Raw genomic sequence first — 20,862 nt, 5'->3', positions numbered from 1 at the left:
GGTTCCAGCGCGGCCTCAGCACAGGGCTGGGTTCGATCGCTCAATAGGCTGTACATTGCTGACGCTCTGTAGCCTCAGATGCAGGCGAGGTGCGTTGCTCCAGGGAAGAGAAGTGGGGAATAGCCTGGTGAATTGGGTGGTAATGGGATTTGAGGGGGTCCTGGTGCATGTCGAAGGGAGTCTTCGCTACATGGCATCCTGGACCCCAGCGGGCCGTACGTTCAAGCCTTGACGTCGGTCTGCTGTTCTTGCTGGACATATGGGCTTTCAGTCTGACAGAACTTCTCAAAGTCAGGGAAGCTAATGTAGCCATCTACAAGCAATGTTAGTGTCATGTTGCGGGAGAGGGAGGCATTGGTGAGGTATGCTTACCCTGCTGTCTGTACTGCCTGACGTAGCGATCGCTCTCGGTCCTTGACATGGCAGGCCTGTCGGAAGTGTAGGATGGTTCCGAGTTGAGCCTGGATCTTGGCGAGAGCATTGGACTTCCTGGAGGGGTCTCGCCTCGGGGAGTGGTGGGCGAAGAAGCGACCTTTGCGAGGAGAATGGAGGCCTTGATGGGGCTTCCCGAAGTAGCAGAATCCCGGCGAGAGGTGGTGGGCACCAGAGTTGTAAGACAGGGAGAAGAGACAGTTGATGGGGTCAGAGGAGGTCGTCGGCTTCCCGATCGGGAGCGTTGGGGCGCCTCGGTGGGCAGCGAGTAGTAGTAACGTGGGTGGGTAGACATGGCGAGGGGTAATGTGTGTGTGTGTTGTAGTAGAGGTTGGATTGGTGTGTGTATGTTTGTGTTATATGGATGGTGATTGAATAGACTGGAGGTGAAGAATGACGGACAGCGTTGCGAGCAGGTCGGGTAGTATAATAATGTGGTCGGAACTGCCTAGACGCGCTTCACCCCATGGTACCGAATGTATAGTGACGCCTCTGGTCGGCCCAGGCACCCTAGTCGACGCCAGCTGCATCAGCAGCCCGGAGCTCCCCACTCGACGTCGCTGGCGGTTTGGAGCTAGCGCGTGCATGTTGAAGAAGTGGGCACCGTCAGAAAACGTGGACGGTCAGAATTAGCCTGGGTGCCAGGGGACGTGGACGTGGTGTCTTGTCGGCCTCTGACGTGCCCTGACTCGTCCGCCCACACAGCGCCCGTCCGTCTCACCTCCATTTGCGCTGCAGGTGTGAGCTGGCCACGGCGCACACCACCCGGCCGACTGACGTGAGTGTCTGTCACTGGCACTGACACACACGTACTCTTTCTCCCACTGCCCACTGCCCACTGCTCACTGTCCGTCGCTCGCCCGGTGCCTGGTGATTGGCACCCTTTGCTGCTCCGTCACCGTCCAAGGGCTCTGCACTGCCGGAACACCGGGTGCGCTGCCATAGCGGCGCCATAGCAGCCCTTGGACCGTGGCATCGGCAGACCAGCCGTCGCCGTCACTGTCGCTGCGCAGTCATGACAAAACCAGGCCCATGGCCAACTGCACATCGGCCATTCTTCCTTGCCGGCCATCAGGAACCGCCCAAGGGCATTATACGCGCCCCCCTCATCGCCATGCCAATGCCCATCACCGTCGCCAGACCACCATGAGGCGTGTGCGACCTTGAGACAGGTACAGCACAGCGTCTGCATCAGCCTCACTCATCTCCGCCCGGCACTCTTGCTCTCACTGCTGCTCGTGCTACTGCTGCTGCTGCTGCTGGTGACGACATGGCCCGCTGTGTCATGCATCCGCCCTGGCCGTCGACAGTCGAGAACGTCGCCTTGCCAAGCGCTTCCGGCCACTGCCCCTTTGGCAGGCATAGCATAACAGCATGCAGAATCACCAGCATATCATCTGCCTCTATCATCTACACCGGTTGCCTCGAAATGACATACCCCTGGCTCCACTTCTGTCATCTATACTCATTTCTGCTGCGGCACGGCGATTGAGTGCAAGCCACGTACCGCCTCGCCTGTCCAGCACCACACAAGCCCCCAATCGTCTGGCCTCTGTCGTGTCTTTACCCGGGCGAATACTGCGAAACTTCCCTCTGCAAGACCGTGCTTCAAGTTCTGGAACAATTTGCTCCGCGCTGCGTCTCCACATCCACGTCAGCTGCTTTCACATGTTGCCATATGTTGCCATGTGTGTTGCCATGTCTATTTCGAAGCGGGCAAAGCCCTGATTTGCCCATTAACCATCAATTACATGCATTTCCTCAGCTGAGCGCCTGGCATACCACATGTAGCATAACAATTCAACAAAAAAAAAAGAACACGAAAAGAGACACTAAGCAACGTTTCGGGCACCTCTCACCCCAATGCTTGCATACTTGCTCAACTCCCCTCCTCGCTTGCACATACTCACTTATGCACACATAGAGTTTGCAGAGACAAAATCAATCAATCCACTTCCCACGATGGATCTGAACACACCAAGACCCCCGGCCCGCGTACATGCGAACTCACCAGTGCATTCATTAGCATCATGTCGTGCTGCCCAGTCCGTTCAATCTGCAACCAGGTTAGTCACACCGACGTGCATCATTGTCCCGAGAAGCGGGTACGCCTCCACGCCGTCATACCCGCGGCCGTTTTGCACCACCTTATCCGTTTTGGCACCTTCATCACCAAGTGCGAATCCCATCAACTTGTCTCGGCCCGGAATGATCAACCTCGCGTCCTAAAAAAGTGCTTGCTCCCCGGATTTTCGGTGCCCATGGCCATACTCAGCAAAAAGAGGAAGGCTGTCATTTAAAGTGTTTTGTTGAGCACATTGGCGTCAAGTTGCCCCGCACCAAAGCAACGTCCTCACCACACCCTCAGCTTACAACGCCTCTGACCAGCCATAATTCTCCGCAAGTCCAGACACGCTCCTACGGCAGATCTCGCCGCCGATCCTATCCGGATGCTGGCATATACACCGGTCGCAATCATGACCTTGGTAGTGTTTGTTGAAGCAAGCGAATAGACAAGCGCCTATCACTGCAGCAACCTACCACCGACGCTGCCGAAAAGCCTATCAAGACAGCCGCCACAATCCGTCTGACGGATGGAGAATGCACACTACGGCACGTTGCCCATTCTCCGATTACCTATTGCAACCCGCCCCCAATCGGGCCCTCATCCTTACAAGCACATGAGGGTGAGCGGCAAGTTTATTCCCAGCAACTGCTGCAGTTCCCGACATTGTTCAGTTTGAACCAAGTCTTGTTCAACCAAAGTGAACCAAGTGGGGGTACCAACAAAGTAGTTTTTTTTTTGCGAATCACAAAGCAAAGAAAAGCGGTGGAAAAAAAACCCAACCACAAGCAACGGAAGTCACAGTAAAAGAGCGGTAAATAACAAAGGCCAACCACAGACGCACACACATCCACACTACATAAGCAAGACACCCAGCGATAGTTAACAAGGGGCGGTGATGAAGCAACAAGCCCGACTAGCGGGCCGCTCCCGGTGTCGGTTTCGCATCTTCCGTTTTGACAGCACTGCAAAAAAATCGCAGGCGTGTGCGTGTGATCTCTTCCCAAATCTTCCCTAACCCCACCTCTGAAACACCCAAACCTAACCAGCGCATAAGTAAGCCGGTCGGTCATGTACACCATTGCAACAAAACTGGCAAACAACAACAAACTAACAAACTCCCTTGTTTGCCGCTAAATATTATCGTCGTCTTTTCGCTTCTGGGCACACACACACACACACACCAACCCCGCTTCTCCTCCCCAAGAAAGAGAGTGTGTGTGTGCTCGCCTATTACCTACCTTTTTACTTACTAGTTCTACCTACAGCAATGCAACAGTAAAAGAAGCGCATCATGCGACCAACGGCCTCTGCATTCGCGCAGCACGTGCGGCAGGTGCGGGTAGGGCGCGCGAGGGTGAAAAAAAGGGGACCAGGTATGCTTGATGGTGGGGTTTGTCAACCCCTCGCGCGTCTAGCGCTTGCTTGCCCTTTCCTGTCTTTCCAATTGGGTGAAGTCTGTTTTTTTCTTTACGAGCCTTGTTTATGTGTGTATGACTGGAACTTGGCTGGATGTATGTAAGTACATACATACATTCTGCTAGTCGTGGAGGTGTTGGAGGTAGGTGGGGGCCTAAAGTAGAGAGAGGAGCGATACTACTCGCTGTTGCTACTGTTGCTACTGCTGCCCCTCCACTCTTTCTTTCCCTTCCCCCCGCTTCAAACGGCGAGGTGTCGGGCTTGTTGTTTCCGTTGGTTTCCTGTTGGTTTCCTGTTGGAGTACATATGTGAGGGGGGCGTTATTGCCTGCGATCCTCTGCATGTGGTTTGTTCTAGCCGTTTGTTCGCAACGAGGCAGGAGGCAAGAGGCAAGGCGAGCCAACTGGATTGGGATCGGAAGGATCTCACAGACACATGCACTTTGGCAAGCGCGCATATGACAAATTATCACGCTGAAACGTTTTTTGGTATCTTTATTTCTGTCTTATCTTTTGACACTACGTTTCAGGTTTCACTGACAACGAGGCTCATGCCCGCATGTACTTACATATCGCGTGCAATGCGGGTCCCCTCAGATGACCCTGCATTTGCGGTATAAGCACACCACGCTGGCCATTGTGGCCCATGACCTGGTCACTCAATGCTAACACAAGGAGTTAGTGTGATGATGACTTGGAGCAAAAAGATTAAGAAAAGCATGGCAGGAGGTGTACTCACGTCGATGTCTTCCCATCCACGGCCTTTGACGTTTGCCAGCTCATCCATGGACATGACATGACCAGTTGTAACTGCGGTTATCCACGTCAGCAAATGCTCTGTCATCCCCCTTTTTTTCCTCCCTCGCGCACATGACCGGTCACAACGATCACAACACCAACAATAGTAACAGCGACAACAACGACAAGAACAACAAAAGCACTTACAGTATCCGGCTTGGATCTTAGCGTCAATCTCCACTCGACTGTCAGCAGGAATCATCTCATCAGGAATAGGAACACGCTCGTGAATCGGGATGCCCTGCTCGACGATAGCATCGTGCTTCATGTTGGACATGCTAAGCATGCGATCAATCTTGGTGATACCCAGCCAGTGCAGGATATCCGGCATCAGAGCCTGGAAGCGCATATCCTTGACACCGGCGATATTCTCCGTACGCTTGAAGTACTCGCTCGCACGGTCTTCGCCACGCTTTCTGGCATTGTACACAAGATACTTTGTCACTTCGCCAAGGGCACGACCTTCCTTGCGGAAGTAAATGACTACACCGCTGCCGCCGCGCTGTGCTTCTTTGACCGCCTCCTCGATGCCAAAAGTAAGGTAAGGGCGGCACGTGCAGATGTCGGAGCCAAACACGTCACTGCCGTTGCACTCGTCGTGGATGCGTAGGGCGAGCTTCGAGTTTGCGTCGGACATCTTTGCGGGGTCACCGAAGATGTAGACGGTTAGACCGCCAATGGGGGGCAGGAAGAGCTTGATGTCGTGGCGGGTGATGAGCTCGGGGTATGAGCCTCCTGTCTCTTCGAACAGTGTCCGGCGGAGGGTTCCCTCATCTGTGGACTTGGGTTAGCTCCAAGTAATTCAGTGCTGTGAGGCTGAGGCTTACCAATGTTGAAACGCTCAGCCACGCCAGGCAGATACCATACTGGCTCCACAGCGACCTTGGTGACTGCGATTTCGCCCGTCTCGTTGACGCAGATCTTGCCATCTGGTACCAGTCGGCCTTTCTTTACACTGTCCTCGAGCTCGGGCACCTTCATGTGAGCTCTTGTAATAGCAATGGTGGGTCTGATCTCCACGTCATCCTTGTCCATGATGTCTTTGTACAGCCACGGTGCAAGATGGCCATATGGGTCCATAGCCACAATCTTCTTCTTGTCGCTCCATTGCGGGAACGGACCAATTTTAGCGGCAGGCTCAGTGTTTGTAAAGTCTGGCTTGTGGGTGATGTCGAGGTTCTTGCTGGCTACAGCAAGGGCATTGTAGATGGAGTATGAGCCTCCGTGGGCGCCAATAGCTGTTGGACTATTTAGCAAGCGCCTTAGATCCAGACGAGGACATGGAAATACATACCATTGCGCCTGCGAATGGTGTTTGGATGTCTAGATACAACAACGGGACCACGCACAGCAGGGTCTTTGGCACCCCATTCCATTGGCAAGGGATCAACGCCAGCCTGGCCAGGGTACGAGGTCAAGATGATCTTTGAGATCTTCGAAACACTTGTACGGCGGGGCTGGGCCTCTTCACTTGAAGGGGGTTGCTCATACTGCTGGCTCACAGCTTCTACGGTTTTGCCAGACTCGGCTTCAGTGGCCTTGTCGCTGGTCAATGTGCCATTGGCAGCCTCACTTGCAGCTTCATCCTTGATTTGCTTGATGCCAGCCAGCATGTTCACACGCCCATTGATCTTGTCGACCGAGGCTGCAAGTACAGAGTTCTCCGTGCGGAGAGCCTTGAGCCCTTCAAGGATCTCTTTGAGGACGGCATCGCTAGTCGTACTTTCGGAAGACATGATGGACAGTAAACCAGATCTCTCATGCAATTTTTGTAGAATAGGCTTCTGTGAATTGAAAAGAACTTTCCCGTTGCAAAAATTGTTTGTTTGCGTGTGGGAATTGAGTCGAAGAGCAAAAGACCGGTGAGCTCCGAAAGGGTGGGATAAACCAGATGGAATGATCTGGTTTGTAAGGCAGGGGAGCAAGGGCACGAATACAACTTGGCTTTCACGAAACCAAAGGGGGGGATTGGGGAGAAATCCAGAGAAGAGAAGAAAGAAAGAAGGAAAGAGGAGAGAGCAACGTGGTCGAATATGAATAGTGCTGGAGGTGGCCGACGATGCCAGCAGCACTGAACAGCTGACTTCACACGTGCCTGCAGCTTCGGTGTACGCTGATAGGAGCGGGGCCGCTTATCGACTATCGACGCATGGGGCAGCTCCCCGGGCTGGCGACAGGGATCTTGGCGGTCGGAGCCACGCGAAACATTCACTTGCGCGATCGCGTCTCATTGCATGCGACAGAAGCCTTGCTGTTGACGACATCACTCCTTGGACTCGACGCTGCTACCGCCCCCTCTTCTCCACCAAAAAGTGTTTTTTTTCTCTCTCCCTCTCTACGCAAAGACATTACACCTGGTGATCTAGACACCGCGACAAAATGGTTTGTTTTCTCGGGTGCATTTCCAACTCTCGTGCGCAATGCTAACGACCACGGACAGGGCAAACGCAAATCATCCAGCAAGCCTCAGGGTCCCAAGAGGGTGCGTCATACCTTTCACCTCTTTTCACTATCTCTCTTGTGCACCAATCAGACTGACACATCCCGCAGAAGGAGAAGCTCCCCACAACCTTCCAGTGCCTCTTTTGCAACCACGAGAACTCCGTCAGCGTATCCATCGAAAAGAAGTCGGGCGTCGGCAATCTGCAGTGCAAAGTCTGCGGCCAGACCTTCCAGACCAACATCAACTACCTGAGCGCCCCCGTTGACGTCTACGCCGATTGGATCGATGCATGCGATGCTGTTGCGAAGCAGGCAGCAAAGGGCAATGCAGAGGTCTCGCGGAGTTCGCATCGCATGGGACGGATGCCCACAGCACATAACCAGGAAGATGACGATGGCGATGGCGGCTTCATTGAGCACGACGATGCAGATGCCGAGGGCGAGTACGCCGACTAGACGGGCGTTCCCTTTTGATGGACAACGAGTTGCGAGGTTGAGAGTCACTTTGGATGTGGCAGCGCAAGAGGGCTTAGGGTCTTGTATAACATATAGGCATAACGGAGACGATGGGGCTAATTTTGGCTTGCAAGGCGTTTTGGGTGATTAAAAGGACCGGCACATTCGCGGCGGCGTTACCATCTTCAATACAAGGCTGATAATGTGCCCCTCCACTGGGAGTTGGGCGCTGCTAGTCCACTTCGAATTCAACTTTGACGCGCAAAAAACACTTCTTGTCGCCTTTCCACCTTTTTCCTTGTTATTCAAACAGTCATGCTAACGTATGCTGAAGTAATTGAGAGCCACCTTGCGCGCATTGAATGTTCATCACACAAACCAGATGAGACGATATCTTTTTACATGGTGTAGAAACGGTCGCCAAAGTCACCCAAACCAGGAATGATGTAGCTGCATTTCAAATTAGCATGTGGCGGAGCAGGGGATGTAGACGGAAAGCCCTACTTCTTTTCATCCAGACCCTCATCAACAAATGCGGTCACGACACGAACCTTGGGGAACTTCTCCGCCAAGCTTTGTGCACCTTCAGGGCTGGCAATTAGGTTGAGGAAGAGGATGTGGTCCTCTGGTACACCTCGGGACTTGAGCACGTCAATTGCCATGAGCGCCGAACCACCTGCCGCCGATTAGCATTCCATCATTATTCGGTCTGCACGTAATTCTCAACATACCCGTAGCAAGCATGGGATCCAGCAGCAGTACCCATCGGTCACTAATGTCTTCGGGCAATTTGTCGTAGTACAGCTTGGGTTTGCTGGTCTCTTCATCTCTTTGGATCAGGATTTTACCAATGCGCACACTCCTGCAGCAATCCCTCAAACCCTGCTCCATAGACTCTCCTGCACGCATAATGGAGACACCGCAGATCTTGCCTTGGAACTTAACGCCCGAGTAAGTGCGGCCTACGGGTGTAGTGATCTCTTGCGATTCCACGGGAAGGTGGTTGAGGCCTTCCTCAACCAAGAGACGAATGATTCGATTGCTGTAGAAGATGAAGTCTGCACGACCTGTATTGCGGTCGCGAATCATACTTTCTGGGTCTTAGCAAAAGAAGGGCATGAATTAGTCACAGTCTACAGGGGTCTTACGTGAGCAGTGCTATCAGCTGAGGACTTTGAGGCAGGATGTGGACATTGCTCTGTTTGATGGGAGTCGAGACGGTTGCAGTTGGCTTCAGAGCAGACGGACGGTACTCAGGGCCGACGCATTGAGAAGGAGCTGAGGACTGCGTCTCGGGTGCCATGTTGGTAGGCGGATGTGTGTCAAGTATGCGAGGCTACACAACAATCAGCCAGGACTTTGAACTGTGTTGTGAGAACTGTGCTTTTGCATTTTTGAAGCTAACCCATGAACACGAAGTGATCAGAAACCATCTCGTAACGCTTAGGACATACCTTGAGATACGTCCTCTAGCTAGAGTTTGCACTGTTGAAAAGCAAAGTGGAATTGGCGGGGTGAATATCGACTGAAGGGATTCAACAGTTAGACAGATGGGTAGAGCAGACTTTAATTGATAGATACAATGCAAAGATAAGAAGAGGAGAAGAGGAGAAAAGGCTCAAGTGGAGTAGTAGTCTAGGCTCGTGACCGTCGGCGAACTCCTTCACTGGGTTTGGAAGGCGCGACCCTTGCCCCGCTGTTGGCGAGATCTGATGGCGGGTCCCTGCCTGCAGGCGCGCAGCCACTCCGACCGCCGGCATCGTCATTGGCCTGCAAGCCCCATGCAAACGTCGGCATAGCCTTCATTTCGCCGCGATCACTTCATCTTGAAAATAAACCCTGGTGTAGATGGACGCGTCTTGTGTTCAAATGTGAGCGGGAATGTGAGCGTGAACACTCGCACAGACACCGACGCCTTTCACCAAGTACACAATGCGCGTCTGAGGCACTTTGTTCGCAGCGTCATCACAACACGCCTGCCTGCTCACGCCTGCACACGGCTATGGCGACGGCCATGTATTCAGGCTTCACCTCGTCCGATCGCCGCAAGAAGGTCGTCTACGGCAAATCATCCCGTTTGTCTGCTGTTCCGCCACCTGCACCCGACGCCAGCGACGATGCGCCTCCGTCTCCAGACCGACCCCGAAAACAGTCCGCAGCTTCTCATGGAAGATTGGAGGGTATTGGAGGGCCAACAAAGAGCGCGGACAGCTTGGGGAACAGTCTGGGGAACTCACGGGCAAAAACAGACCATGCCGACATTTTCGACATACCCGATGACGACGAGTTCGTGACGCGCCCGAAGCCTATCAAGAAGTTGGCAGTGAAGCCTCGGGCGCTTGAGAAAAGCCAAACTGCGCCAGTCGTCCAAAATGGAAATCCCCGGGAGTCAAAGAAGCTGGCAAAACCGGCAGAGACTTTGCGTAAGCCTGAAGCTGCGAAGCCCGATGTAGCACCCAAGAAAACACAGAAGCCTGCTCAGTTACCGAAGCTTCCACGCGTGCCGTCACCCTCCTCCACGAATCCAGCCGCCCCTCGGACGCTGCGTGCGAAGACGCCCCAGCCCTCTGAACTACCCAAATCGATTGTGAAAAATGGTGGATTGGCACAACAGACAGTGGGCGAAGGAAAGGCAGCCTCGCAAGCAACTGCTTCTGTTCCGTCAGATGCGGTCAAAGCTCAGAGTAATGGGAAACTAAGTACAGCACTCCCTGCGAAGAAGCTGGCAGGGAAACCTACAGCCAAACCAAAGCAGGATTTAAGCGTGTTTGATGTGCCATCGTCAGAAGATGAAGCATCAGCAACAGTAAAAAAGGTGCCGCGTCAAATTCAAGCAGTAAAGAAGAAGGAGCCCGCGAAGATACCTCCACCAGCATTTCAGGTCAATCAAAAACAGGGCTCAGAGTCGGACGATTCGAGCGAGTCACGGAAGCGGAAGCGTGGAGGTTCCGTCTCCTCTACCGCTACTGTGGCCAAGTCAACATCACGCAAGAAGGCTGAAAGCTCTGTTCCTCCACGGAGTCGCAAGTCTCAGAAGAAAGAAGGCCATGATTCTCCGGGATACGCACCACAGGTTCAGACAAATGCAAGCACCTCCCGCAAGACTCAATCTGCAGTGGTACAATCTACAGCATCAATGGCCAATAAAGCCAGGAGGACCAACCAACGTACTGTACCAGTACTGGGACCACCGAAAACAATCAAGGGACAATCCTCGCCAGCGATGCTTAGCAGTATGCTTCCCAATCGCCAACCAGCCAAGCCATCTCCTATAGCCGAAGCCCCTTCAGCTTCTGAACTAGACGATCAGACCATGTATGATATTCCAGATCCACTCACCACACCTGTTCGTGCACCAAAGGCCTCTGTAGCTGGCTCAACAACCCCACGACAAAGGACTCTCTTCGGCGGCTTGTTGGGCGACTGTTCACCGCCAGGTACACCGATGCCTAGCATATCTAGTCTGCAGTTGACAGACAAGAAACCAAAATCGCTCATTGGTAGCCTGTCAAGATCGAAATCCGATATTACACACAGTGCTGAAGCCCGCAAGACCAGGCTCATCGATACACTCAAGCCGGCCGACAGCAGCTCAGATGAGGAAGAGGACGAGAGTAGCAGCGAAGGCACAAGTGAATTGGAAGAAGGTCAAGATGATGCCCGAAATACACAGCAGCCTGCACAAACACCCGTGAGTGCACGCCCGGTAGCCAATTCTGCCTCTGACGACATGGATGTTGATGTGCAAGCAAATGGCGAATCGCAAACGTCACAGGGCACTTCTGGGTATGGTATGCGACCCAAGCTCACGTACGCCATGTCACGATCATATCTACGGGAAGCCAACCCAGAAGATGATCTGTTAATCACCATGGACCTGGATGATGATTTTGGCGCCCACTCGCAATCTAGAGATACTGTATCTGTGTCAGAGGACGAGCCTGACGCGGCAAGCCAAGCACAAGCTCATCATGAGCTGAAGAGCCGAGGGCGCAATTATGTGTTCCAGCAGGAGGCACAGTCGATGATTGACGATATTTCGAGTTCCACTTCGAGCAGCATACGGCGAAGCGCCATGATGGAATTGTGTACCAAGATGGCCAACGAGACGTTTTGTAGTCAACTCCTTGACTCGCCGTTGGCCCACCAGTTCTTCCGCAATATTTCTGTTGGAGGAGAGATTATCTTTGATTTTGCTGTCGCTGTCGTCATTGTCTTGATCCTGCGTACCAAGCCTAGCTACACTGTTCTGGACCAAGTGCATGACAATGGCATTCTCGGCAACTTGACCAAGCTCCTTGGGAAGGACGCGGACATTCAGAAGATTGCAAGGGATCGCAAGACGAATCTGTCAAAGATAGCCAAAGATGCGGTGATGAGTCTCCGCAGCCTGGTGCAGCAATGTTCCATGTGGGTGCCTGCAACGACAAATAAGGTGACGCCGCAGCTTGTGTCGATGAAGGCTATCGAGTTGCTAGTTATCGGGCTCCGCAAAGCTGGCAATACTGATGTCCTGCTTGATCAGCAAACAGTCTCACAGCTAGTTGAAATTGCCACAACATCAGACCAACGTCTAAAGAACAAGGAGGGAGGGCCAGAAGACGAAGCAATCCTACTCATGGTCCTCTCAACGCTCGAGTCGGTCTCAGCCACAAGACAGAAACAAGCCGCATGGCCTACTACCGTCCTCGAGCACATTGCAGGCTTCATGCCCCGATTTCTTGATACCGATGCAGCAGCCTCGACCATGCTAGCCGTCAAACTCTGCATGAATCTCACCAATAACAAGCCGAAAGCCTGTCAATACTTCTCTGCAAAGTCATTCATCCAGCCGCTTATACTCTCCATCATCGAGCGGTTCCAATCGCTCAACTCAGGAGCAGCATCTGAGAAGCGAACAGAGACTCTGGAAAGTCTGATTCTTAGTCTAGGGGCTACCATTAATCTCGCCGAGTTCAGCGATGAAATGCGACTCAACACAGACGATGAGGAACAGGGTATACAAGTGTTGGTTAAGATATTCCTCGAGGGCTCGGAGCGGGCGTCAAAGGTACGTAGACATCATACACTTCATTCACTTCAATCGCAAACTCACTCTCTTTCTAGGCCAAATCCGTCGAAGAATCGCATTCTGGAGTGGCAATTGGATATCTCGCTGTACTTCTTGGCAATCTTTGCCTCAACGACTCGATGCGGTCCAAGATTCAGATGTTGCTTCCGGATAAGCAGTTGAATGTGCTGATTGAAAGTATCAAAGAGTTTGTGCGCGTACACGAGCATGTTGATAAGCGGACGGAAGAATTTGAGGGTGCCGAAGGACAAGAGGCGTTGCAAACGTATACGGCGCGTCTAATGCTTGTGGTGGAAAGATTGGCAAGGGCGGCTTGAGATTGGGGATTGAGTGATTAGTAGTCACCTCACCCTTGTCTAGTTTTTAGCATGTGGTGTGTGTGTGTGTGTGCAAGTAGCCAAAGGGTAATTGGTTCATTTTTTTTCGTTGTTTTTCGGGGAGTTTGTTTTGGTTTCTGGGAAGGATGGGGCGTTGACATTGACGGCATGATACCCGAAATTCACGAACTTGATAGCTCTCTATTGTATGTAGGTGACAGGCACAAGGTTAGGTTTGAAGGAGCCGGCTCTATGCAGGTGCTGGACATGGGGCATATAGTATGTTAAAATCAAAATGTCTCAGTCATTGAGTAGGAAATGTGTGTGTGTGTGTGTGTGTGCCGTCGTCTGCCGACGGGTGTTGGGCGTCCGTGTTCAGTTTGGGGGAGGGTAAATGCAGTAAGAGGCTAAATGGGAGAGGGTTGGAATGTGCACTCGCACGCATAAGGCTGCGTTATTGTGTCCCGAGGAAGCGGACGAAATGACGCAACAGGCGGTATGTGGAGAGGGTTTGCCGTCGGAGCAAATTGACAGGATTGCTGCTAGGAAATTTGGCTGCAGCAGGGCCGTCTGAGGTTGCAATCAAAACGGGAGCGGGCGGGCCATGAGCAGCGGATGTTTGCATGTGATTGTCTAGTTTTTTGAGTCGCGCAAAAGATGGTTGCGGCTAGTGAGTAGTGGATCGGGGCAGCGGGAGGGAGGAGATGGCGGGCGTGTAGCTTCGCGGGCCTTGGTGACTCGAATGGCGGATGGACGAGGGTGTTTGAGGTAGAGGTTGGAGGTGATTGGCAATACGTAAATGAATGCTTCGAGAAGGCCGGGATTCGCTGGGGGGTGGGTGCATTGGTGGTGCCAAACCCAAAGCGATTTTATGATGGTTGCCCAACCATTGATTGTATCATGCTGCGTCGTCTGCATCTGCATCTGCTGCTGCTAAATGCAGACGACCAGCCCGGCCATGGGGTCTGGCTGGATATTTTTTCCTCAAAAGCTCTCTCTGGCGGTGCCAAACGACAACACTGCGGGTGACATTGCGCAGGCCAGCACAGCAACTCTCTTGCCCCATACATTCAGAGACACACACTCACACACACACACATCAGCTGCAGCTCGACGGCGTCATCCCGGCGCTAGCTCTTCCAGGCAATTGGCAGGCCCGAACCACCAAAACGCAACTTAGGCAGCTACTCCCCATAGCTGGACTCGAGAGACGGCCATACATACTTTCACCCTGGCCAGCCCGTGGCCATCCCTACGCCCTCGTCAACTACCCTTCGCCTTCGCAACACCATGGCCCCGCCCAAGCAGAGAAAGATTGCCATCGTCGGCAGCAGGGCAGTCGGTACGTCGAGGCGCGTGGCGTGCGCAACCTTCACATGCAAGCCGCAACACGCAGCACGCAGTATACTGACAACCACCACAGGCAAGTCGAGTATGACGGTGCAGTTTGTCGACGGCCACTTTGTAGACAGCTACTATCCTACCATTGAGAACACGTTTAGCAAGATGATCAAGTACAAGAACCAAGACTATGCCACGGAGATTATCGACACAGCCGGACAGGTACTTTGAGGTTTTCTTTTCTCCCCGCGTCGCCCTGCCCTGCCCAGCCCACCTCCACACCCCACTCTGCCGGTGCTTCGTGCGCCGCGACTGAGCCTGGGACGCGCATTGCTTGCATCCAAGGCCGCTACCACTGCCACTGGAGCCACGCACTACTATATATGAACATGGACAAGAACAAGAAAACTCGACTGACTCGGCTGCTACTGTTCAGGATGAATACAGCATTCTTAACTCGAAGCATTTCATCGGCATCCACGGCTACATGATTGTCTACTCGGTCGCCAGCAAGCAGAGCTTTGAAATGGCACGCATCATCCGGGATAAGATTCTGAACCACCTGGTAAGTACCGGTGGATACATACAATGGGCCATTGTTACAAAGACATGGAAGCTGACCACCTTGCCACGCCAGGCCGTCGAATGGGTTCCCCTGGTCATTGTAGGTAACAAGTCCGACCTTCGCCCCGAACAACGCCAAGTCACTCCCGAAGACGGCCGCGCGCTCGCCGCCGAGTTCAAGTGCGCGTGGACCGAAGCCAGCGCCCGCTACAACGAGAATGTGCAAAAGGCGTTTGAGCTCATGGTTGCTGAGGTGGAGAGATCTCAGAACCCGGGTGAGCCTGCAGGCGGCAGCAAGTGTTCAGTCATGTAACTGAGCAGTGTTGACTGACATGAGCGCGTCTCCCCTCCCTTGAAGGCGTCGGAGTGGACAAGTACAAAGCGTTGCAGCAAGAACGGGACGAGCGGGACAAGAGACGACAGAAGCGAAAGGACATGGTGAAGCATCCGGTGAAGCATCTGAAGACGCTCTTGGTGAAGAAAGACTAGGGCGGGGCTATGTGCCATTTTCTTTTTGCTTTGGTTTCTTAGACGACATAGACGGGGCGGTCTGTTTTGAGGCAGTCATGACATTTGTTTATGCGGACACGACTCTTATGTTGGCCATGAGAGGCGAGGTGCGTACCGGCGTATTAATGGAGGAGGCGGGGTGGGTGAACTCGGCGTTGTATCTGGTATTTGGACTATCCGTGTTGCTCCATGACGGCATGTCACGGCTGTCGTAGCTACTGTAATGCTCCACGTTATTTTCCAAGACTCGACGGTGCAGTATGCAAAGGACTTGTGCTGACATCTAACACGGGAACATGTGCCATGGCTGTCTGGTGTTAGTCTGGCATGGCTGCCGCTTACCCCTCCGCTGTCCGCTGTCCGCTGTCCGCTGTCCGCTGTCCGCTGTCTGCTGTCTGGCCTGCCTTCTCGCTCTCCAGCAGCTCCACCGTGCACGCACACGCACACGCACACGCACATGCCTTGCTTGCCAGCCCTTTGCCCATGCCATGCACCGACCACCCCCCAAGCCAACCCACAAAACTCGTTTAGGCAGCTCTAAAGCTTTGACAGAAAAGCCACTGTTTTCCACAGTCTTTTGGAGAACGCCTACTCGATTTGGTAGTTTGGAACCGTAGACATCTGTGCGGCCTCAGCTGCCTCAGCTGCCGTGCATTTGCTACTACACAGTACACACTACTTGGACACTACCACTGCCATCCCTCACCGCCCTAAGCATGCATACTTACAACTAACCCTTCCTCTGCCGGCCCATTCTTAATTAGCTCCCCGGCACCGACAGCAACTTTTTTTTCCCCCAAGCAGTAATTTACCACCACTGCCGTTGATTGCTGGGCTCTTAGAGAAAAGGTTCCCCCGGTGCGTTTGTGGTTAGTGGCAAATTGGTCCCCCTTGGACCTGGCTGCTGCCCTTGGGTGCGAGTAAAAAGGTCTAGTGCGGGGCGGCCTTCTGATCCCTGCAACCGGCGGTTGTGGTGCGGGACACAACTTGATGAGTCGCTCACTGGCTTTTGACACCAAACTGACCACGCCTACGCGCCATTGCTTGTCCTCTTTTTCCGCACTACACACTGAGACTGTGAGACAAGATGCTGGACTTGTATGTCATGTTTTTTATTTCTTGTTTTTGTATTTTTTTGCGTTGGGGTAAATGTGCGGCAGATGCTTCTCTGGAGAGGTTGGAGGGGCTTGCACATTGACAGTGGGAGAGAGGGAGAGAGCATGGCCGATACAAATCAGACAATGGCGCAGACTTGCGATTTTACAGAGGACCTCTAACTAACCCGATTCTCCACTACAGAAACGACTTCATCAAGGAGCGCGGTGGCGACCCAGAAGTGCGTATTCCCTTCGAACAATGCTCGCGCGACAACACAATTTCGCAATTGCTAATTCCCACAACCCAGAAAATCCGCGACTCCCAGAAGAAGCGCCACGCCCCCATCGAAATAGTAGATGAGATCATAGCCGATTTTGAAGGCAAGAACCAAGCACCCTGAGCCTAATACACATACACACACACATACACACACAAAAAGCTCATATTTTCTAACCATTGGACTTTTACGAAAACAGACCACCGCCGCACACAATACGACGCCACGCAAATCGGCTCCAAGATCAACGCCATCCAAAAGCAAATCGGCGCCAAGAAGAAGGCAAAGGAAAACGCAGACGACCTGCTCGAAGAGAAGAAGCAGCTTGAAGAGTCCAAGAAGAAGCAGGAAGCAGAGGCGCATGCCAAACTCGTCAAGTTGCATGCCAAAGCAAAGTCGGTCGGCAACTACGTGTACAAGGATGTCCCTGTTAGCGACAATGAGGATAACAACGCGGTGCTTAAGACTTGGGCGCCTGAGTCGAGGAAGGCCGAGTTTAATAAGGAGGGCATACCGCATCATGGGGTCTTGGCTAGGTTGAATGGGTGCGTGGATTCTGGTATATTGGAGTTGGGTTGAGTGAGTGCTGAGGTTTGAGATAGATACGATCCCGAGCGCGGTACCAAGATTGTCGGTCATAGAGGATATGGTAAGTGCGCCCCAGAATATGTTTCTTTGTGTTCATGTTTTGGCGATGCGCAGTGCGCTTGTTGAGGATTGCATGTTATGGTGTATGGAGTCTCGGACTAACTTTTGTGTAGTACGTGAACTCCACATCTGCAACTACCATTGCACACAACCGACTACGCTTTTATCAAAAAGCATGCAGGCGCTGCCTTGAATAATCGCCTTGGATACGAAATAACATGGAGCACCTACTAATCTGATTGCGTTTAGTGCCTGATTGGTTACGGTGTCTTCCTCAACCAAGCACTGATCAACTACGGTCTAGAGTTCCTGGTAGGTATTCAGAAATGTTACTTGAAACTATAAATACTGACAATCACCGTCTCAGTTCAGCAAAGGCTTTACCCCTAACCAACCACCCTTCTTCATGCTCCGGGACCAAATGGCCAAGACAGCACAACTTTCCGACTTCGACGAGGAACTCTACAAGGTTACCGAGAGCAAAGACAAGCCCGAAACCGACAAGTACCTCATTGCCACTTCAGAACAGCCCATTTCCGCTCTTCACTCAGAAGAGTGGCTACACAGCGACCAACTGCCCATCAAGTACGCCGGATACTCTACAAACTTCCGAAAAGAGGCCGGATCTCACGGCAAGGACGCCTGGGGTATCTTCCGGATACACCAGTTCGAAAAGGTCGAGCAGTTCCTTCTCACACACCCCGAAAAGTCATGGGAGGCCTTTGACGAGATGCTTGCCAATTCGGAAGAGTTCTACCAGAGCCTTGGTCTGCCTTACCAGGTAGTCGCCATTGTTTCCGGAGCCCTGAACAACGCCGCCTCGATGAAGCGCGATCTCGAGGCCTGGTTCCCTGTCACTGGCGGAGGAGAGTACAAGGAGCTCGTCTCCATTTCCAACTGCACTGACTACCAAACTCGTGAACTCGAGATTAGGCACGGTATCAAGAAGCTGAATGCGACTCGCAAGGAATATGTTCATGCACTTAATGGTACTCGTAAGTTCTTCTTTTTCTTCTTCTGTGTTGGTCATGGGGAGGTTGAGTACTGATTAAATCGTGTTTAGTTTGCGCTACTGAGCGAACTCTTTGCTGTATCCTTGAGAACTACCAGACTCCAGAGGGTTTCGTGGTTCCGGAGGTTCTGAGGAAATATATTCCTGGTCAACCTGACTTCTTGCCGTTTGTTAAGGAGTGGAAGGCGCCTAAGGAGGATAAGGCTCTTCCGGACCGGACGAAATAGACTGGAGGTTTGTTCGGGTAGAGAGCGTTGGAGAAGAAAGGTCCAAGGACGTGGAGTGATGAATTGATGGGTTCACATGGCACTGAAAGACTGGCAAAGTATGCCTTGCCATAGTATGATGAATAAAGAATCTTAAGTGGGGGAGATGTGAGATTGTAGCTTGCCATATCTTGACAGCCCCCAGGCGTGATTCTACCTGCCTTCCCTTCTGCCAGCCGTTTTTCTACTCTCTGCCAAACCATCACCCACTCCCCCCATCCTCCTCCTCCTTCTTCTCATCATCATCAAGCCTATTCTCCCAACTCCCCAACCACCGATATCCACTACACACCTTGCCCAACCCCTCCAACGCTCTATCCACCGCCCCCCTTTGCTCTCCCTCACCACCATCTCCCTCATCCCGCCTACTCCTCCCCTTTAACTCGACAAAAAACACATAATGCCAATTCCTATCCCCACTCGGCCGAGTATTAATCGACGTAAGATTAATCCCCTGCGCTGAAAACGCCGTCAGACAATTCGCCAACGCACCGGGGTTCGAGTGCTGGACTGTGAATGTGACTAGGGATTTCCAATGCTCATCTTTACTCTTCATCTCCGTATCCCCTTGGTCCTTGGCTTGCACAAGCCCAGGCATTTGCTGAGCAGAAGAAGACGAACCATGACGGAGGACAAGAAACCTAGTCGTATTCCCCAACCGATCATTCACCCCCTCGGCCAGCACTTGCAGCCCAAAAATGCCCGCTGCAACGGGACTCGACAGCGCGGCCGACGTGCCCGTCTCATCTTGGGCTGCGATTTGCGCAGCGCGCGACGTGGAGCTTACGTCGATCTTCTCGACGTTGCGAAAGTGCGTGGTGAGGAAGTTTTTGCATTGGCCCCAGGCTTGCGGGTGAGAGTAGATGCGTTTGATATGTGACAAGTCTTTATCTGCGCCGGTGGAAGTGTCCGTGGAGGTTGAAGTAGGGGAAGGACGGCCGAGAAGACAGTGCCGTACCGCTACGTACGCTTCGTCGCAAACGAGGATATCAGCGTGTTTTCCCTCGAGGTCCGCGAAGAGATCGAGGGTGAAGAGGACGGAGCCGTTGGAGCTGTTTTCAAAGGGAACGACGCCTCGGTATGCTGTGCCGGATTGTACGGCAGAGAAGACGTCTTGGATTGTGATGAGGGGAGTGAGGGTTGTTGTTGGAGGGTCCTGAGGGGGGAAGGTGGAGAGGGCGGCCTGATGGTATGGGTTGGTTTGGCGACTTTTATGAGTGTTTTTGAAAAAGTAAAAACAAGGTTGAAGAAATTGGAGATTGGAAAGTGGAGAGAGAGAGAGAGAGGAGATATTGAAGAATGAAATGAGAGATGTAAAGGAAAGGTGAACAAGGAACATAGAGTATGTCTAGTCAATCATACAACTCCCTTTCCACCTCTTTTTATTCGAAAATCGAAAATCGAAAAAAAATAAAAATTTGAGGACACGAAATAAAGTAGAAAGCGTGAACCACAGAGATTAGACTATACCAGTCATAATGAAAGTCGAAGAAAAAAAAACATCCATCAACACAACAATAACAACAACATCTAAGAACATTTCAACTTACCTGATGAGTATAACTACCCTCTGGTCCCAGGTAGGCCACAACTGGTTTCTCCTCTACGCCCGTCATATTTAGCTGTTGGCAGGTACAAAGAGTGTATGTAGATGGCTAATTCCACCGAACCAAGGGTAATAATCAACTATGTATTCTCTCGGAACAAAGGTCGGAACCCCGGTATCGGCGCTAGCGCAAGACTCGTCCAAACGGTACTTGTGCTCAGGCAACATCAAAGTACGCATAGGGCGCCAGGACAACGACAGTACTCTACATGCAGGGCGCCCACATAACACGGCGGACTATACATACAGGGCGTAACACTACGTCATACTCCTGATTCAAACCAACACAATCGAGTTAGTCACCAAAACCAAAACAGGACAACGCGTCAAAGTCACTTTTCTAATTCAGCTAAATTTGAGAGAGCGACGAGCTGACGCATATATGGGCGAGCAATCTTTCTGTTCCTTCCTTTCCTCCCCCTTTGGAGAGTGTCGCAGCCAATCAAAGACAATAACCATTCTTCAGAACCCCACTCATTTCTAGTCCTGACAACAGCTGAGATAGAGCTTCTCGGACCGGGTTTTTGAAGAGACTGAGCCT

The 20,862-nt window shown here is 52.4% G+C and overlaps 7 protein-coding genes across 7 annotated transcripts; 3 read left to right on the top strand and 4 right to left on the bottom strand.

The window, feature by feature from the left end:
* Positions 1 to 221: 221 nt before the first annotated feature.
* Positions 222 to 727, bottom strand: COCSADRAFT_158063 (uncharacterized protein; the record flags this gene model as incomplete). The annotated part of the gene is made up of 2 exons (XM_007699100.1): positions 222 to 313; positions 373 to 727. The coding sequence occupies 2 exons, from the start codon at positions 725 to 727 to the stop codon at positions 222 to 224; spliced, it is 447 nt and encodes a 148-aa protein (XP_007697290.1).
* A 3,657-nt stretch (positions 728 to 4,384) lies between these two features.
* Positions 4,385 to 6,768, bottom strand: COCSADRAFT_34490 (uncharacterized protein). Its single transcript, XM_007698435.1, has 5 exons — positions 6,008 to 6,768; positions 5,541 to 5,951; positions 4,861 to 5,487; positions 4,655 to 4,725; positions 4,385 to 4,580 (listed from the first exon to the last, which is right to left on the bottom strand). Exons 1-5 carry the CDS (start codon positions 6,447 to 6,449, stop codon positions 4,575 to 4,577), a joined length of 1,557 nt encoding a protein of 518 aa, XP_007696625.1. The 5' UTR covers positions 6,450 to 6,768; the 3' UTR covers positions 4,385 to 4,574.
* A 94-nt stretch (positions 6,769 to 6,862) lies between these two features.
* COCSADRAFT_24043 (uncharacterized protein) lies at positions 6,863 to 7,611 on the top strand (the record flags this gene model as incomplete). The annotated part of the gene is made up of 2 exons (XM_007698260.1): positions 6,863 to 7,195; positions 7,264 to 7,611. The coding sequence occupies 2 exons, from the start codon at positions 6,863 to 6,865 to the stop codon at positions 7,609 to 7,611; spliced, it is 681 nt and encodes a 226-aa protein (XP_007696450.1).
* Positions 7,612 to 8,009: 398 nt separating this feature from the next.
* On the bottom strand, positions 8,010 to 8,914 carry COCSADRAFT_82367 (uncharacterized protein; the record flags this gene model as incomplete). The annotated part of the gene is made up of 4 exons (XM_007699099.1): positions 8,010 to 8,061; positions 8,116 to 8,287; positions 8,343 to 8,701; positions 8,760 to 8,914. 4 exons carry the CDS (start codon positions 8,912 to 8,914, stop codon positions 8,010 to 8,012), a joined length of 738 nt encoding a protein of 245 aa, XP_007697289.1.
* Positions 8,915 to 9,420: 506 nt separating this feature from the next.
* Positions 9,421 to 13,302, top strand: COCSADRAFT_34488 (uncharacterized protein). Its single transcript, XM_007698434.1, has 2 exons — positions 9,421 to 12,661; positions 12,718 to 13,302. The coding sequence occupies exons 1-2, from the start codon at positions 9,614 to 9,616 to the stop codon at positions 12,997 to 12,999; spliced, it is 3,330 nt and encodes a 1,109-aa protein (XP_007696624.1). The 5' UTR covers positions 9,421 to 9,613; the 3' UTR covers positions 13,000 to 13,302.
* Positions 13,303 to 14,289: 987 nt separating this feature from the next.
* On the top strand, positions 14,290 to 18,676 carry COCSADRAFT_168875 (uncharacterized protein; the record flags this gene model as incomplete). The annotated part of the gene is made up of 9 exons (XM_007699098.1): positions 14,290 to 14,341; positions 14,423 to 14,562; positions 14,777 to 14,905; positions 14,978 to 15,179; positions 16,989 to 17,334; positions 17,392 to 17,458; positions 17,687 to 17,749; positions 17,805 to 18,432; positions 18,501 to 18,676. 9 exons carry the CDS (start codon positions 14,290 to 14,292, stop codon positions 18,674 to 18,676), a joined length of 1,803 nt encoding a protein of 600 aa, XP_007697288.1.
* A 241-nt stretch (positions 18,677 to 18,917) lies between these two features.
* COCSADRAFT_158057 (uncharacterized protein) lies at positions 18,918 to 20,331 on the bottom strand (the record flags this gene model as incomplete). The annotated part of the gene is made up of 2 exons (XM_007699097.1): positions 18,918 to 19,898; positions 20,266 to 20,331. The coding sequence occupies 2 exons, from the start codon at positions 20,329 to 20,331 to the stop codon at positions 18,918 to 18,920; spliced, it is 1,047 nt and encodes a 348-aa protein (XP_007697287.1).
* Between the last annotated feature and the right edge of the window lie 531 nt (positions 20,332 to 20,862).

Source organism: Bipolaris sorokiniana (genome assembly GCF_000338995.1).
Source record: "Bipolaris sorokiniana ND90Pr unplaced genomic scaffold COCSAscaffold_3, whole genome shotgun sequence".
Taxonomy (NCBI): domain Eukaryota; kingdom Fungi; phylum Ascomycota; class Dothideomycetes; order Pleosporales; family Pleosporaceae; genus Bipolaris; species Bipolaris sorokiniana.
The sequence above is the reverse complement of the archived record's forward strand: the minus strand, read 5'-3'. Positions and strand labels throughout refer to the sequence as shown.